We start from the raw sequence: 17371 nt of genomic DNA, 5'->3' as shown, positions 1-17371 counted from the left end.
CTGGTAGTTTAAGGGTTTTTAGGGGCTTTTTTGCTTGTTTTATTTTTATACAAATATCCCATTCTGTTGAATTAGTTCTATTTGAAAAGCCTGTTAGTGTTTTCTACAACAATGTCTAATTTGCTTACTCATCTTGTGATGATAAGTTACACTAATATGGGAAAAATAAGGYCATCTCTGTGCCACTAATATTCCTTAAAAATAGAAAATAATACCTGAAATAGGGACTTCCTCTGTCTCACAGAAGTTCTGTAGGAATGAGGAATACTTCACTGCTCTCGTTCTTTTTTCAGACCCATTGGTTTCTCTGAATGTTCTAAATTACCACTGAAAATATTCTGCACAAACATGTGTGCGTCCAGCATACATGTGTGGGTTACTCYGTTTACTTTTTAATATTTTGAATTGAAATATCTCTGGCAACCTATTAAATTTTCTCTTCTTAATATACTTTGTTGCATTGTCTGCTTGATAAAAATGGGTGGAGTTTTCACGCTGGAAAAACCAACTGGGGTGCTCAATAAGCAAAAGACAAATAAATTTGGATATGGCATGTTCTGGCTGTTTGGATAGTACCCAATGAGCATTTGTCTTCCTCTCTGTGGAAATATATCATCATTTTAGTTTTCGTACTTGATTAAACTAGAGATCCCAGCAGAAATTCTGCATACCAGAAGCCCTTCACAAGTTAGAGTTGTGCAGCACACCTCCCCTCTAAATATAATCCATTTGTTATAAAGGAGGGAAATATTTCTGTTTGCTTCATTTTTATGCTTAAATGAATGTTTTGCATTCATTTAAGATAGTCTGAAAATCTACTTTTTGTGGGGGAAGTGCCAAGTAGTCTAAAGCACAACAGTTGCAAAAATCACATTGGCTTGTAAAACTCATAATTCATTGTGCAGAAAAGTTTGAGTCTTTGGTAGGTGGGCTCTGAGTCATGGTGGTTGAGGTATCAGACAAGAGSAACATTTAACTAGGTTTTATTCTTGATCTTTGCTGCTAAATTTCTTGAGGATGCTGAAATGCACAAGCTGGTGTGTAGAAGGTAAACCTGTCTCAATGAATTTAGGCRGTTTTTAAAAGAATTTAAATACAGACAATGTTCAGTGGGACAGCTTTCAAGGGAAACAAGTTGCTGGCAGGCTACTGGAAGCTAAAATACTTTTGGGGGTAAATATAGACATAGCTATAAAATACAGTGTGTAACATATATTTTAATGGTCTATTGCTACCAATTTGATGAGAAACCATTACCATATTGGCTGCCAAAACAGGGCTGTGAGGAGGTTGTTTCAGTCACTGTTCAAATCTCATTGACAAAGACCATTCCAGCAGATCAGTGCCTCAGAAATTCGTGTTGTAATTGTGAAGCAATAATTGTGAAGCAACAGGAACTGCCTTGTCCTGGTACCTTCTCAGCCAGGAGTGTGGCAGACGAGACAGAACGACACCAATAGCCTTGTTTGACCTAATCAGAACTGTCAATTTGCTGAAATTCCCAGCCCCAAGTTAGGACCGCAAGTAAATGAATCCTGTAATAAAAATGTTGTTGTCAGTATTTAAAAGCTCAGCCCTGAGCATTAAGTGGTTGCTCAGGGATATCCCTAACCCCGCTCTTGGTGCCCATCCAGCGCCCACCACGCTCCCGCAGAACGCAGAGCACTTGGGATCACTGCAGAGCCTGCGTGTTCAGCAYGGAACAAACTGCAAAGGCAGCAGAGTGCAAGGGCTGCTGAGCCCTCTGTGCAGTCATTTCACAGCCTGGCCATTAATTTGGGTTCATTTGGGCCTGTTTGGCTGAGAGGTGAAACTGGTCCTGATGTGATATGTGTGTGCACATATTTCTGATTTGCCAAGTATGTGTCACACAAATGCCACGTTTGGCCTTCCCTGACAGCCTTTGGGAGCACTTTTTAAACTGCTGAGTCAAGCAGCTTGTTGAGAAAGACCCTCACAGAACACAAGGGGCAGATTGTCAGCCAGCCAGCAGACCTCAGCCCTGGAAAAAAARGGTGCAAAAGGACAATGAGGGGATTTTTTTCCCCCCTTTGGTTATTGAAGTTAAAGTAGACTGGATGTACAAACATCTGGCTTWAGAAATATCTAGCATAGTTGAAAAAGGGAAGAAGGACAGATTATTGTGAATGAAAGAGTTGATAATAACCTTTTGATAGCAGCCTTGTGTGGAAAGATGACATGTTGGCTAACCAGCACTTGTTCAGGAATGTATGGGAAAAGCTCCATTCCCCAAGTGCTGAGTGTATGGAGCCCAGTTAAGAATAAATACTGTGCTTAAGTATTCTGCTGAAGGAGAAGGTTTGGCTTGTCAAAGTGTAGGATCATAGCACAATGCTCCTAGGACATGACTTATGGAGGGTATATAAAACAGCAGATATGTTTATTTGTTTGATTATRTGCTTGCTTGGGTTTTTCCTCTTAGATGAAATGAAAACCCAGCCCTTCAAGCTGGCTGCCGGATGTCGCTCTGTCTATTTCGAGGTCTGGCTAGGTTTCAAATGAGGGTGGAAGTGTRAGAAGGGAGATGTGTTAAAGAGCTGTGAGGTGTCCACCAGATTGTCACAGAGCATTCTGTCCCWCACTCAGGCTGTGGACAGTGATTGTCAAGAGTATGCAAAGCAGCTACTGATGTAGTTATAGCCCATATAGACTCTTGCAGCRATGAGAGAAAAAATATCAGTGGAAAAATAAATGGACACTGCAAAGTCTGCTCTCTTTTTATGAATATTKTCTTGAACTCAAAAGTCTGGAGAAATTCCCTTGAGTGCAGAAAAGTTAGTGAGGTTACATGTAAAGACAAAGTCTGGACCCCCTAGGATTTAGTTATTCATTCTGCTATTGAGTTGGAAAATCACCTACTGGAATATCATTGGTCCTGGCCATAAGGTCAGTATTGCCCTAAGTTCTGTGTGAGCAGAAATTAATATTTCTGTGTTATCTTTAAAGGTTCCATAATGAGGATTGTGCTATATTGACTTCTAAARTGTTGGGCCCTGTTAGGGCATCCTAAACTTTGAGCTGCCCTTGTTACAGCTGTGACCCCTGAGCAAAGGAAAAGTTGTAGAGGTTTTGAATTTTTATAGACCTGACTCTTAATCCTCAGAACCAGTTAACAAAAGTTAATTTAGATATTTCCTTTGTTCTTGCAGGCATCTGGAAAGAGCTTAGGTACTAGGATAGATCAAGGAAAAGGAAGAGTAGCATGGAAAAATTCTCAGATATGCATTCAATGGGCTTTTATGGCCCACAATGATCAGAGTGCTTTGGCCTCAGCTTGGTGCCCAAGATCAGTTTAGGTAAAATCCCTTTGAGGAAAAGCAGTGAGCCAAGAGATTCCCTCTTCATTCTGGCAAAATAAGGTAGTGCCTTATTTGASCCTGGCTGGATTAAACCAACCTGAGGGACTGAGCATCACCAGCTACTAAACAGTGTTTCTCCTGTTTGGAACAATTGGCTTGTTAAAATTGGCTGYTCTTCTCTCCAGTACAGCCAGACGTTTGAGCCTTTGTTCACATCCCATTGCCTTCAAAGAGATCTGTGAAGAAGCTTTTGTAATAGGCCTGGCTGGATAATATTTGCAGTTCGAAAATGTGGGTTTAAAACTGGTTTGAATTTTGCAAAATAAGCTAGACCCCAAAACACAGATGGTAGGGTGACATTCAGACAGACATCATTTATTTCCAGACCTGAGGTTTACAGTTCTGCCACCTCTTTTAGTGATTTTCTTCTAGACAATCAACCATTTAACTATCCCAAGGGGAAAAAAACAACCCAAAAMCAAAAWACAAAACTCCAAACAAATAGGAAGACTGTTATGTCCAAGATTTTCTTCAGTTTCTGTTTTTGTTTTGGCCATGTGAACTCAATTTTTAGTAGAATATGAATGATTATCCCTGGATTCTGTGTAAATCAAAGCAAAGGCAGAACACCATTTTGCTGATTCAGAGCTTGGGAAATCTGAATATCTTGTGCTGTTGTTATTGTTTTGATCTGCTTTGCCCCAGTTCATAAATCCATTTGCTGAAGATTCTAACACTGCAAGCTGATGTTTTCTAAATTCGGTGACTTGTGAGGATACTTCAGCATTTTACAGTCCCAAGTCTAAAACAATTACATGTATCAAAACTGTAGGTTTCATGCCATTTTCACAGTAGTGTGTTCTTTTGTGTTTCAATCCAACTCTAGGATATTACCAGCTTGCTTCACACCATCTATGAGGTTGTTGATGCATCAGTAAACCATTCTCCCAGTTCCAGCAAAACTCTGCGAGTAAAACTTACTGTGGCACCAGATGGCAGCCAGAAGAAAAAGAGTATTTTACTGAATCATACTGGTAAGGATGTGCAATCAGCCATTGGAAAAAAAATACAAAAAACTTCCAGGGTCCTTTGAGAATCCATTTCTGTATTTTGATAAAAGAAATATGTGTATACTTAAAGGCAAATAATTATGTGAGTGTTTTAAACCCCTTGAACCTGCTTTATGATCTTGGTTGTAAAATTGCCTGCCCTCCTTTCAGTGTCTCAGTAGCAAATGAGGGCTCCCTCTCCTGATGGATTGCTTCTTTTGGAAGCAGCGATAACCCTTACGTTGTGTCATTGTCTTTGTGCACTGCAAGGCAGACCTGAGGCCTTTTTGACTTGCACCACTTTATCTCTGCTGATGTTACAGATGTAGGAGTATAAAATGTTTCCTGCCGGTTCATAGCTACCACTGCTGCTGGGTAAAAATAAACAAATAAACATAAGTAGACTTACAAATTTAAAGACTCATAAATAAATTTAAAGAATCTATGCATAAAAATTGCCCGTTCTTCTGTGATGGCAGAGTCTGCCATTATAAAAATGATTATAGCATGATGGCTTATCCAACTTATCTTCACTGTAATTATAGTATCAGCATAATAATTGTATCAGCATAATTACTTCAGTAGGTAGAGTAGTATTAAACTGGAATACTTGAAAGTATTTGGAATAATACTTCAGTAGAAAATGTAGGCATCATGTCTAAAAGCAGAGCTTTGTGACCTCAGTTTTGATAATACACTCACTCCACCRAGTGCAGGCAGAAGCGAATTCTCCCTGCTGGGGAGCCACGTGGTGCATTAGCACAGCAGGAATTGCAAACCCCTGAACCCAACAGTGTGAGTGTGGCCACTTGGGGGGAGCCTGACCCTCACTGGTGTCCTGCAGTCCAGGCTRCAGCTGACTAAAATCTGTCCTGTGGACAGAAGCAAGCTTGAGAAGGTTACATGGAATGATAGTTTACATCCCGACCTGCTGACACAAACATTTGTGATGCAGAGCATTGGTGATGCTGCTCAGCAGGGACAGTAATGTGACAATAATGCACTTTCTCTTGGCAGATTTGCAGAGTGCCAGGCACAGAGCTGAGAACAAAGCTAATGAAGAAGCAAGAAGCTCTGAGAAGAAGCAGAGGGCTTCTCTCAGGTAAGGGGAATAAGCCCTGGCTCCTGACAGGCACTGGGTACCTCTGAGGAAACCTGAATTTTTTCTTGCTTGCTTGTTATATTTTTAAAAATTATTTCAAAATTAAGGAATTGCAGGGGCTTTCATTGTGGAATTACAAGCATATTCCTTATCTGGAAACTTGGTATATTAAAACAAAGCAACAAAAAAGGAAAAAAAAATTCTGAAATTTTCTTCTTCTGTGAGCTCCGTGGAGGACCTGCACTGTCTTTTCAGATGCAATCTGCAAATAAGTGAGGTTTATAACGCAGCTTTTGGCTAAAAGCATCCTTAAACCTTTCCATATCCTTAGTGGCCAAACCCTGCCTTTCTCTGTCCTTCCAGCCCATCTTTTTCACTCATCAACTTAAATAGTGCCAGGCTTTACCTGATCTATCTTGATCACCAGGTCATAACCAGACCAGAGTGTTAACAGGCCATCTTGGTGCATGTTTAATGTGTTTTAGGATTTTATGTTTCATACTAAGRCAGAGGGAAGTGTTTGCTGAAATGTTAGAGTAATGACACTGACTCATTAGTTRTGTTTGTTTCTTCAGCTGCAAATTTAAAAAAGAAAAAAACAACAAACTTTTGGCTTGCCTTGGATTTAGGGATATTTGTCTGAATACATAACAAATTYATCAGGAGAAGGAGCATTCAGTCTTATTAAAACTGACAAGAGAACAGTACCTCCCTTTTTTGGACAGAAAAAATATGCTAGTGAGTTATCCCAGTGAGCAAATCCCAGTACAATCAAATTTCAGATTARAAGAAGAATAGAATTACTATTAATCTTGTGTCAGCAACTCTGTACAAAATCTTCTGTGAACTGAAGAATACTCCATGGTTTTACTTGCTGGCCTAGATGTGGTGTTCAGATTCCCTCTGCCCATTAGTGAAGTTTTGCCCTGTGTGAATTCAATAGATTGTTTTTGTTTGATAATCTAGAGCAAAAATCCCCTTTCAGTTTGAAGTTCCCCTCTTATCCACCTCAAAGTCCTGGCTCTGCAAATGTARTGTTTTTATGAACAGCAGGCACTTCCAATTAAATCCACAGTCATGGAAGCATCAAATGTTGGGACAAAATGTTTGTCCTTCTCCTTTGGTGAGAGGMTTCGTAGACAGAACAAATCTGTGTCCTGAGCTGAGTAGATCGACATCAGACAATGGTCAGCATCTGACAGTTTTTGTTGCATCCCACTAAATGTAGACAGGATGAAGAGTGTGCTCTTCATCAGGGATGTTTGTGCAYTCTGGCCAATTTGCAACCCTCAGGAATGCTGCTCAGATCAGAATCTCACGATATTAATGAGGTTGTGTTGTTTCCCGTTTGAAAGCAGCARTGAGGACTTGTGAGAAGTGCACACATTTTGCATATTCAGTCACTTCGGAATTCTAGGCAAGATGTGATTAGTATTCAAGATCAAATGGATAGAAATGTTTCTGTCCTGAAGGTTGGGAGATAGATGGGTTAGATTTTTCACTTGCTGGGAGCTGCAGGCAGGAGTTTTCACCTGTAGGGCTAATATGAATATCAAGASAAGGAGCTAGATTCGTGCCTAGATAGCCTGGCTCTCCCTGGCTGACTCAAACTCGGTSTTCAGTGAGTGAGGCTTTCAGATGTCCCTGCCTTTTCCTGCCCTGTCACCACTCTATTCCCTTTCCCTGCTACATTGCTGTGTGCTGTTGCCATCGAATTGAACATCAGCATGGGGATTTTAAAAAGRACTTTCATACACTCCACAAACACTTCAGCAGATGCTGTTTTTTTATTAAAACCAATACTGAACCAAGTTCAAACCCAGTAACAGCACTATATTTTCACATAGCTCTTGATGCATGGCTGGTGCCTGCCTGAGTCTCCCCATGTGTTTGTAGGACAGTTTTGTGGGGCTGGATGCCAGACACTTCAGTTCTCAGAAGTACTTGAAGTTCCCTTTGACAGTGGAGCACATCTCTCATCAGTGTATAATTGCTTCACTGTGTATATTTGCATGAATATTGCTGAACGTCATCTTGCATGTGAGAAAGTTATTAGAATGTAGGGCTGTGGCAGTGCTGGCATCATTTCTCTTGTCTGTCTTGATGAGAGATTTAATTTATTACAGTAACAAAATAACAGGTTTTCTGTTCATTTCCAGCAGGCAGTGCTGTATACAGCATTGCTTAATCCTGTTGGATCAAACTCAATGATGTTTTTTTCTGGGTTAACTGTGCATTGTCTTCAGCACATGTGTGYGAGTCCCAATGGTTTCTGTAGGTGATTCATGCCTGGCAACTGCACTTAGGCAACTTCTAGCCCCAGAGGTCTTTTGTGTTGACCTGCTAAAGTGCAACAACCTGTAAAGRTGTGTCTGAGACAGGAAAGGTACTGAGTTGGCCATGTATCCAAAAAACAGAGAATATCTGGACATTCCCTCTTTTTTTGAGAGCACCCTATGTCACTTCTGGAGTTCAAAGCTGACTYAGAGTCTTTAAACCTTACCTCCTTTCCAGGCAGACTCTCCTTCATTCAGGAGACTCTACCTTTATCAAAGTAGAGCAAAAATGATCTTCCAGATAGGTCAAGTCTTGTGACTTTTATCAAAGAAACTGCAGACCTGTGTCTGACAGAGACATGAGGAGACTCAGCTCTGTAATGCCCCGAACAGTACAAGCTGGACCAGGAAAGCCATTTGTGCCAAAGCTCAGTGGGACCTGCAGCCTCTGGAAACTTGGAAATGTTAATAGACTAAAAGCAGAGTACTGGGCACCAGGCACTACAGAGCCCATATTTAGTGACTGCTGCAGGATASGAGGCCAAATTCTGCTCTTAGCTTGACATGAGTGCAATTGCACAGAGAAAGAGCAAAGCCAGTCTCGTGGTCTTGAACACTGAACTATCCAAATGACAGGCAGTGACTTCATCAAGAGTTTTCTGCATATCCTGTTTGTTATATTGAGAACATTGCTCATATTTGCAGACCTCCATTTAAATTGCTGAATTAAATTGTTTGGCATTATGGGCTACAATACTGTAAACTTCTGCCTGATTTTTTTCTGCCTCATAAATGAATGGTATTTCAGATATTCATTCTCAGGAAATAGTTCTGCTATAAATAAAATTGCAAAGCTGAGCAGRAAAAGGAATTGAGATTCTAAAGCCAGAGTCTGATCTGAGTTTATGAATTATATTTTGGAAAGCAGTGGTTACCTGTGAGTGTCCTACCAACACCTTCTCTGCCCAGGCTCTCTTTAGTTACCACACCTGTGCTGTTGCCTGTCTGAAGTAGGAACATTGAACATTTATGTGAATTACCCCAACACTTCCTCACAGCAGTGGGAATGGTCATGAATCAAGCAGCAGATTGTCTTTGGCATGTCCAAACTGGAGAACCAGTTGAATGATTTAGCCCTAAGACAGATARTAATAAATGCTAGGAGTGTTTTTATTTGCTTTTGCATGTGTGATGCAATTTGAAAGCCTCCTTTGCTTTGCAACAACGGGGTTGATTTATATGAGGGGAAGGAACAGTCAGTTCAGGCCTATCAACTTAGYAAATCTGGTCATCCAGAATTTCAAGCGTTTGTTGTTCCTTTGTGAGYAGCTCCTGTCACTTCAAAGGCTCCATTAGTTGTTGGTTTGCAGATGGTGATAACAACTTTAAAGAAGTTCTGCTGAATTGTAATTTTGCTTCCTGCTGACAGATACCACCAGAGTGAGAACAATCCAGAGCAAAGTGGGTGCTATCGTCATTGTGTTGATGAGAACATTGAAAGGAGAAACCACTATTTGGATCTTGCAGGAATAGAAAACTACACATCAAAGTTTGGGCCAGGTGATTTATGTTGTAACCTCATAATCTTTTYTTTCTTCAGTTGCATGTTCCATATCAGAGACAGTGAATTGTGAAGCTGTGTGATTTKTCTGTGGTGACTTAGGAATAGGATTGTCAAAACTGCAAGGTAATTACCAGTTAAGATGGCATCAAAGCAGAGTGGCTAATGTGCTGCAAGGCTGCTTTGATGTCCTTGTTTGTGCAGCTAAACTTGGAGCTGAGCCTAGGAGAACAATCTTTACATCTAAATTAATAAGTTTAGTCTACGGGTGAGGCAAGGATTGACTTTTGGATGTTGGAGCTTGTTCCCAAGATGATACCAGAACATGTTTTATACTCGTTAYTGACCCAAAAATAGAAGAATGTGTGTTCATACCTGGAATTTTGGCTTTAGTCCCCAATTAAAGAGATTTGGATTTCCTTCATTTCCCTGCCCTCTGCCAGGGTTTTTCTGTTCCATTCACAGTTAATTTGAGGACCAAGAGTTGGTAATGTGAAGATTTTTACACACACACACACACACACACACACACACACACACATGTTCAGTTTTCTCTAGATAGGTATTCATATTTGTGTGTGTGTTATTTACTGGCCAGAATTATTAAATGTAATTAAACTAGACAGCTATAATTGCATTCACTTCCTTAGGAAAAATTTGTTCAGCCGATAACGCTATCCCTGCCAACTGCATGCTACTAATTAAAACTTTGAAATACTAGATGACTAACTCAGCTTGTTATTTCCTAGGATCTCCTCCAGCAGCTCAAAAACATGACCCACCAGGCAGAATTGTGAATCAAACTAGATCCCGTTCTCATGAGCCTGAGACCTTCCACGCTCACCATAGGAAATCTCAGCTGGTGGATCCAAACCACATCAATCTGGCTGAAAGTTCGTATGCCAAGATTGCAGAAATCCAGCAGAGGCTCCGGAACCAGGACTCAAACAAGCACTTTGTGAGGTCTCCCAAAGCCCAGGGCAAAAATGTGGCCACCGTGCACCCTGGAAGGGCAGTCAGAAACAAACCTTTCCAAGGGGTGCCCATGTCCATGGCTTCCCCGAGCRCGCGGGTGGGGCAGAACCTCCCGTACCTCCCCTTGCAATCCCAACAGATCCACAAGAAGCATAAGCAGAGGGCAAAGGAGAATCACCAAATGTGCAAAACCTTCCAGTCTCCAGGGACAGTTGTGGAAAAGGAGCATGTGAGAGACCTGCCCACAGTCATTTTATATGAAGGCCAAGTGGGACAAATGATACAAAGACATGAGCACCACCACCACCACGAGCACCACCACCACTACCACCACTTCTACCAGACATAGAAGAGAAACCACCAACATCCTCCAAGAATCATCCCAAATGAAGGAAATGCATTGTGATACCAGAACTAAGGCATTACTATGATTAATATTATCATTACTCCATTAATATTCAGCTAGCGTATATTTTAGAGGTTATATGGAACTCTTGAAACTTACCCTATTTATATGTTGTGGAACCGCATAGCTTACTCAAACACCTTGTGGATATTTTTTTTTAATTTTTTTTTTTTTTATTTTAAGTGGCTTGTAAAACAGCAAACAGCCATAGCTTTTGGAGCTGTGAYTTAATACAGGTCGTCAACGCACTTGTGTACAAGTACTACTTCCATTGTACTCGGAAAGATTCTTCAAACACTCTTGCAGACATCTAGCTTTCCACTCTGCTGTACGTCGGCTGGTCGCACACAAGCCTTTCATCAGGGGAGCAATGTTCGAAGGGTTGGACTCCAGAGATACTCAGATAATGGAAAATACAAACAGCTGCTACCTCTAGTATTATTCAGATTTTATTTTCTTTTTATTGATTGTAATGTGCTACAGGGGGGAAATTTAATATACTGTGTTCGTGTAGCCTGTTTGTGCTCACATCCTTTCAACTCATCTTAATTACATGGAAATATTAGCTAAACTTGTCAACAGGGCTACATTTGTACAACTTACACTTTATTTTCTTGGAAATTCTTCATTGACACAAGTACAGTCTGTTATATAGTGGTTAATATTTAAATATACTTCTTTTATTTTTGGTTTTTCTCTTGCTTATTCTCCACTCTGTTTGGGGTAACCATTTGAAAAGAGGAGGATGTGAAATGGGGTTTTCCAAAGCATCACTAGACTTTAGTGCTTGGGCCATAAGTATCATTCATGGGGGTTTGAGAAGGAGAGGGGTTGATTGGGGGGTTTGTTTTGTTTAAATCCACAGTTCTTTGTTTTGAGAAAGAATTGAGGAAAATATACTTTCTCACTTTAAATGTGGCAAATATATATAAAATATAAATATAAATATATATATATAAATATGCACACTCTCAGGTACATTTTGTTGTGTTTTAGAAATCTGTGGTTTGAATATTAACATTATATTTGTTTTTTTTCCACAACAGTGACTTTTTAGAAACATATGCCATGGCATTTTCTTGGTGCCTCCAATTTAAATTTCCCAAGCACCTACCAATTTSTGCTTCTTCCATTTTAGGGACGTGTATAAAAAATATCATTCACAATCATTCTGGCTTCTTCTACTTTTTCCATATCAAAGGGCTTCCATTCCATGAAGAAGAATCAGACCACACTCACAAGACCTTAATGGCTGCTGAGAAACTTGAAGGTCAAAAGGAAATTGGAAAAGTGAAAAATTTAAAAAAAAAWWTAAAAAAGGGTCAATTCATTCAAGTTTTGCTTTTTGTGGAGCCCAGATTTATAATAGATTCAGTTGGGTTTTGTACAGATCACCATTTGCAGGTAGAAAGTGACTGGAAAACATCTACATTTCTTTTGGAACATTAAAGTAGAGAACTCCTACATTGAAACATAATTGTTCTATAAATGTATTTGCTTTTGGTTTTAATTATTTTTAATGTTGTGGTATTTTGTCAATAGTATATATTGTAAAATGTAACTTACCKACATTGTTGTAAGCCCTTTATGATCGGGGTTTGGTTTTTTCCTGACTGGAGTTTTGGTCAGTCCAAAATGGGGTCTGAGTTTACTGCTGACCAGTTTTGGAGGGATGTTGTCCTTTCTAAGAACACAGAGACATCACCTTTTAAAGAGCAGTGGGAAGCCTTGCCTTCTTGCAGAATTGGAATAGAATCACTGTTTCATGGTAGTTGTCTCCCTGGACCRGCAGATGTTTAGACTTATTGTCCTCTTGAAAAAATCTGGTTTATTTTATTTTACTTTTTTTAGCTGTCAACAGCGTGTTCTGTAAAATCTAACAAAATGTTTTTAAAATGTGTTTGATCTGTGTGACAACTATACTGTTCTGTTTATTTTAAAATTCCTAAAGTCCAAAAATATTTATATGCAGAATTTTCTGTGTTGAAAATATGAAAAGGCCACAAATTTGGTTAGTTACCACTGAGTTGTTCTAGTCTAAGCCTTTTTTGCTGCTTGTGTATCATTCTTTTTCAATGTATATATAATTATGGACTGCAAAAAAAAAGAAAAAAAGGCATTTATATGTCAAGTAGAAGGAATAAGCTTATTTATATTATAGTGTTAAAAAAGTCTGATGTATTCAAGTGACTTACATTATACCGCATGCAGACACACAGTGTACATTCCATCTAAGAAGGGATGCCATGCTATTTGCTTTGAAGAAGTAATTAAAGCTGTTCTCTCCTCAGTAGAGGATATGCCAGAAAGACTGAGAGGTGGAAATTGTTCTGAGTCAATTTTTTYTAATGCAGATTGTTGCTGAAAACCAGGAAACATTCTGGAAAACTCGAGTGCTTTCAGAACTGTGRGGTTTTCTAAGAAAGGGCAGCAAAGGGGTAAAAATGCTCCTTCACCCAAAGATATTTTGCTRGAAAAGAAAACAGCACCAAAATCCCATCTGACTGAGGAGTGTGCAGCACTGGCTGTGCCAGGKGAACCCTGACACGGAACACGGCTGAGCATTGGCTACAGCCTGGCATTGATCTGCTTTGCTTTATTGTATTTGGACATTCAAAAGACAAATTCTGCCTTGCTCACATTCTGAGAAACACAAATACATTTTAATAACATGGCATCCCCTTATGAAAACTTTACACCAGCCATGTATGAATATACAGTATCTAAATACTGTGTTGCAGTTGTGTTATGTGCATTATAAGTGTGAATAACATGTAGCACAGTTTCTTTTCACAGAACCTTAAATTTCCATATCTTTTAAATATGTTTGCTTTTCAGTATTTTGTATAGTAAATATAGATGGTTTTGACTAAATGCTTTATTTATTTAACAGCAAAAACTGTGCCAAGAGAACCCCCTGTTAATTAAAGTTTTACTAGTTCAGAAAGTATATTTCTTTCTTCTTGTTGTGGATTTCAGGGGCCTATTGCAATTGCTGTCAGTGCTTGCAGATCCCACTGATGAAAGAGCTTGCATTAACATTTTTGGGAACAGGATCAGGAAATTACGTATAGACTGGGTATGCTTTGGTCTAATATTTAAACTATCAAGTTTCAAAGTTAAATTTCTTGTCCCCTGCTGTTGGACCTGTGTTGAGTAAAGGATATTTCATCTGAAAACTTTTCCTTTAACAAAATATAAAAAAWTGTTTTAAGTTTTTCAAAACTGTASCTGAATCAAAATTTGAAAGAGTTTAATTTCTGGTTAAGCAAAACATTTTGTTTCCAAAGAAAAAATATCAGAGTTGAGTATATTGTTAATGTTGACAAGTAAAATGGAGTGGCATTAAGTAATTTCAGATGAAAACTCCAGACTTTCCATTTACTATTTCTTTTTTTACACAAGGCAGTTCAGCAAAATGAAACCAATACCAAAGTTTGCACTATTTGCTGAAAAAAAAATCCAGTTGAAAAATGTTGCTCACCTCTACAATTCTGAGGACAGTTTTTTGAAAAGAAGGATTGCTAAGCTCTCCTCACAACTTCATGACCACAATAAAAAGTTACCTAAGCTAAGGCTGTGAAGTAAAATTTCTGTCCCAGTGAAATCTCTGGCAAGGCTGCCAGGTTCCCACTGGCTGCAGGGTGCCTGTAATTTTATTCCAGGCAGATGGGTTTGAAGTCTACAAAATGTGCAGCCAGTAATTTTAGTATTTATTTTTTCTGTATCTTACTGCTGATGGGTTTGCTCAGAGTAAATGGAAGTTTCACTGTCAGAGATCAAGCTGGTAAATTAATTAAGATTAGCAGCAAATACTGTCATTATATTGATGTCATTATATTGATGTCATTGGAGGACTTCAAGGCCCTTCCAAATGTCTTTGAAACAGCCCCATTTAGTCATTGTTAGAATTGGAGACCCAGTTCTGCCCTTGTCTGATGGGGTACAGATTCTCCTGGCATATTGGCAGACCAGCCCCTTGATTAAAAAGTCCAAACAAATTAAAAAGTCAAATATCTGGCCTCTATCATGGTCTTTCTACTCTGGTCATTGTGAGCATAGAACAGCAACGCTGAGCTGGGGAAGTACCTTAAAGATGCGTGTGTGTGTGTGTGTAAATATGTGTGTTTGTATATGTATATATATAAATATGTAAATGTCTGTGTGTGTGTGTGTGTCTCTGGCAGCAGTCAGTGAGTGGAACATGATGGATYCTGACAGGGGTGATTTTTTCTAAAGGGATGAGCACTGTGCATGCTCCACAAGTTTCCACATAAGTACACAGCTATGATCAATGCATACTGTTCTCTGTATGTCATCGTGTGCCTCAATTATTGAATGACAGATTTCATTTGTATTCCAATTAACAGGAAAGTTGGGCCCCTTTGGGCCTGGATTATACTTGAGAAAAATTCATCATGCTAGAAAATTTGCAAAAACATTCACGGTAATGTTTGCCTGGAGTACAGGCAAGAATGTTCATGTTTGGAAACATGTCAGCTAATCAAGTCTCACCTTTAATTACCTTGATGCAATTCATCAAGATCTGAAAATATGTTTTCAAACATGACTTATTCATGGCTTTCCTGGGAAACAAGTCTTATTCAGCATCCTATTAGTTGCCAGACTTTTTTTTTCCTTTTTTTTTTTTTTTTTTTTTTTTTTTTTTTTTAAATATACCAGCAGAAACATGTTTGAAAATCCATGAATTAAGAATTGAACTTAATGTGTTTTCTAAATAGCTTCTGGAAGAAGATTTCTTTCCTAACACACTTAACAGTAAAACCAGCCTCTATTTATGACATAATAATGTATTTTGTTTGCATATTTGAACAGATGTTGACTTGATTTGATTTGGAAGGGTCTGTTTTGGGATTTTTTTCTGTTGTTCTGTGCACATTTAAAATGTGCTCAAAATGGTTTAAAAGGGACAGAGATAGAAAAGCAAGTAACTTTATGCTGGAATTATTCAATATACATTGAAATGCATCTTATTTGAAGCTTGGATTATAGTTATTAAATAATGAGGCTTTCAATGATGCTTTAATTTACTTATATTTCTGTATATTTCTCAATAATTCAATCCTAAATGAGCTAAAATTATAAGAGTCACACGGATGAAGTCTTCTAATTTCTTTGTTGTAAACTAGCAGGATTTAAGGACTGTTCAGGCAGATTACTGTGAGGGTTAGAGCTGTGAAGAAGGAGTGGAGAGGGAAGGATGGAAAGATTTGAGAAGTGTAGGGATAGCATAGAACTGTCCACAGAGGGGCTGGGGGAGAAACACCAGAGGCAGGGAAATGCTGCATGGAGAAGTTTTATTCATATTATTTTTTGAATCTCTTATGGTRCATTTTTTTTGCTCATAAAAAACAGCAGCAGTAGTTTGTAGAATGCTTTTCACTGGGAAAACTTGAAAGACTTTCTGTAGGAGGTGAATCCAGCGTGCAGGGGGAGGCTSAAGGCAGGAATGCTGCAGATAATCACTGGGGCTGTGGCAGAATGAGGAACGATCCCCACTTTCCTGAGGCCCTATCCACRCTGAGGAAAGCATTTTTAGAAGTGGAGGTGTTTCTACAGGTGTTTTGAATATTCTTTAGAACACGTTTTGAGCAGTGACATCTGTTCTTTTTGTCTGATTACAAACACAAAAGTTGGCCAGATGCTACCCAAAGCTTTGGTATCTGTCCTGAACACAGAGCATTAACTATGCCTGTGAAATCTGACACAAAGGGTGATCTTTACAGCACAAGGAATGTCAGGCTGGGCCTCTTGGTTGTCTCTCCAGTTWGGTGTTCTGGGATCTCAGTGTAGGAAGCTCCAGAAGTTTTTCAAGAATGTCAAAGACATAATGTAAAGGGGTTTCATGAATTTGGCAATGGGCAAACATTGAAAATATGAGGCATGCTGGTCATGATGTGCACTGTGCTTTGTGGWTTTAGGACATGTCTGTGGAGTGTGTGTCTTCCTTTGAGTGCCTWGTCCATAGAGACAAAGCTCCCTGTCATTACTGCCAGCKCAGAGATGTACTCCTTTGGTATTGTATTTTGTGGAGAAAGATTTGGGGTTCAGATCCTTCTGGTGCTGAGTGCTTGTTCTTGCACTTAATCCTTCCCATTCTGTTCTATTCACAAAGTATAGCACGCTGAGGCTTTGTGAATTTTCTGATAAAACACCTAACTGGGCCAAATTTGTTTTCAGCTTCATAAACGCAAGCAGAAGAGCCCCATGCATTGTCTCAGAATTTGGACCTTACAAATGCAGTTTGCTATGAGTCATCATTTTTTCTTGTACTAATTTCAGATATTTGATAAGCTCTTTCTATGGTTTACAAGTTTTAAAAGACAAATAAAACTTTGTAGATTAAAATRTCGGTTTGGAGGTTGTATTTTGTCTGTTCTCACTGACATTCTGTGAATAGCCTTTTTTTTGTGAGCTTCAGCTTAAACCTACAAAGTGACTTTGGAGTGGGTGTTTATAGTTCTTTGCTCGCTTGTTCACAGRGTAAGGCTGTTGATAGATGAATAAAGTGCCACTTGAGGTTGTTAACAACCAYGGCTGGTGAAGCCAGTTCAACCAAGATAAACAGAGAAATGCGATGGCAATTAGCGTTAGGTCTCACTTGGCCTGTGCTGATTTTTAAAGCCACAGATACTGTGCTCTGCAGATACCCATGGCTGGG

The 17371-nt window shown here is 39.1% G+C and overlaps 1 protein-coding gene across 3 annotated transcripts in view; it reads left to right on the top strand.

Moving 5' to 3' along the window:
* NKD1 (NKD inhibitor of WNT signaling pathway 1) overlaps positions 1 to 14520 on the top strand; it is a 107286-nt gene extending 92766 nt beyond the window's left edge. For all 3 annotated transcript variants that reach the window (XM_057375686.1, XM_057375685.1, XM_057375687.1), the window contains 4 exons: positions 4207 to 4354; positions 5387 to 5471; positions 9177 to 9307; positions 10058 to 14520. In XM_057375686.1, coding sequence (XP_057231669.1) covers positions 4207 to 4354; positions 5387 to 5471; positions 9177 to 9307; positions 10058 to 10632 — 939 coding nt within the window. In that variant the 3' untranslated portion in view covers positions 10633 to 14520. The remainder of the gene's footprint in view (positions 1 to 4206; positions 4355 to 5386; positions 5472 to 9176; positions 9308 to 10057) is intronic.
* The last annotated feature ends 2851 nt before the right edge of the window (positions 14521 to 17371 follow it).

Source organism: Malurus melanocephalus, unplaced genomic scaffold, assembly GCF_030028575.1.
Source record: "Malurus melanocephalus ecotype Western Australia unplaced genomic scaffold, MMel_1.1 scaffold_255, whole genome shotgun sequence".
Taxonomy (NCBI): domain Eukaryota; kingdom Metazoa; phylum Chordata; class Aves; order Passeriformes; family Maluridae; genus Malurus; species Malurus melanocephalus.
The sequence above is the reverse complement of the archived record's forward strand: the minus strand, read 5'-3'. Positions and strand labels throughout refer to the sequence as shown.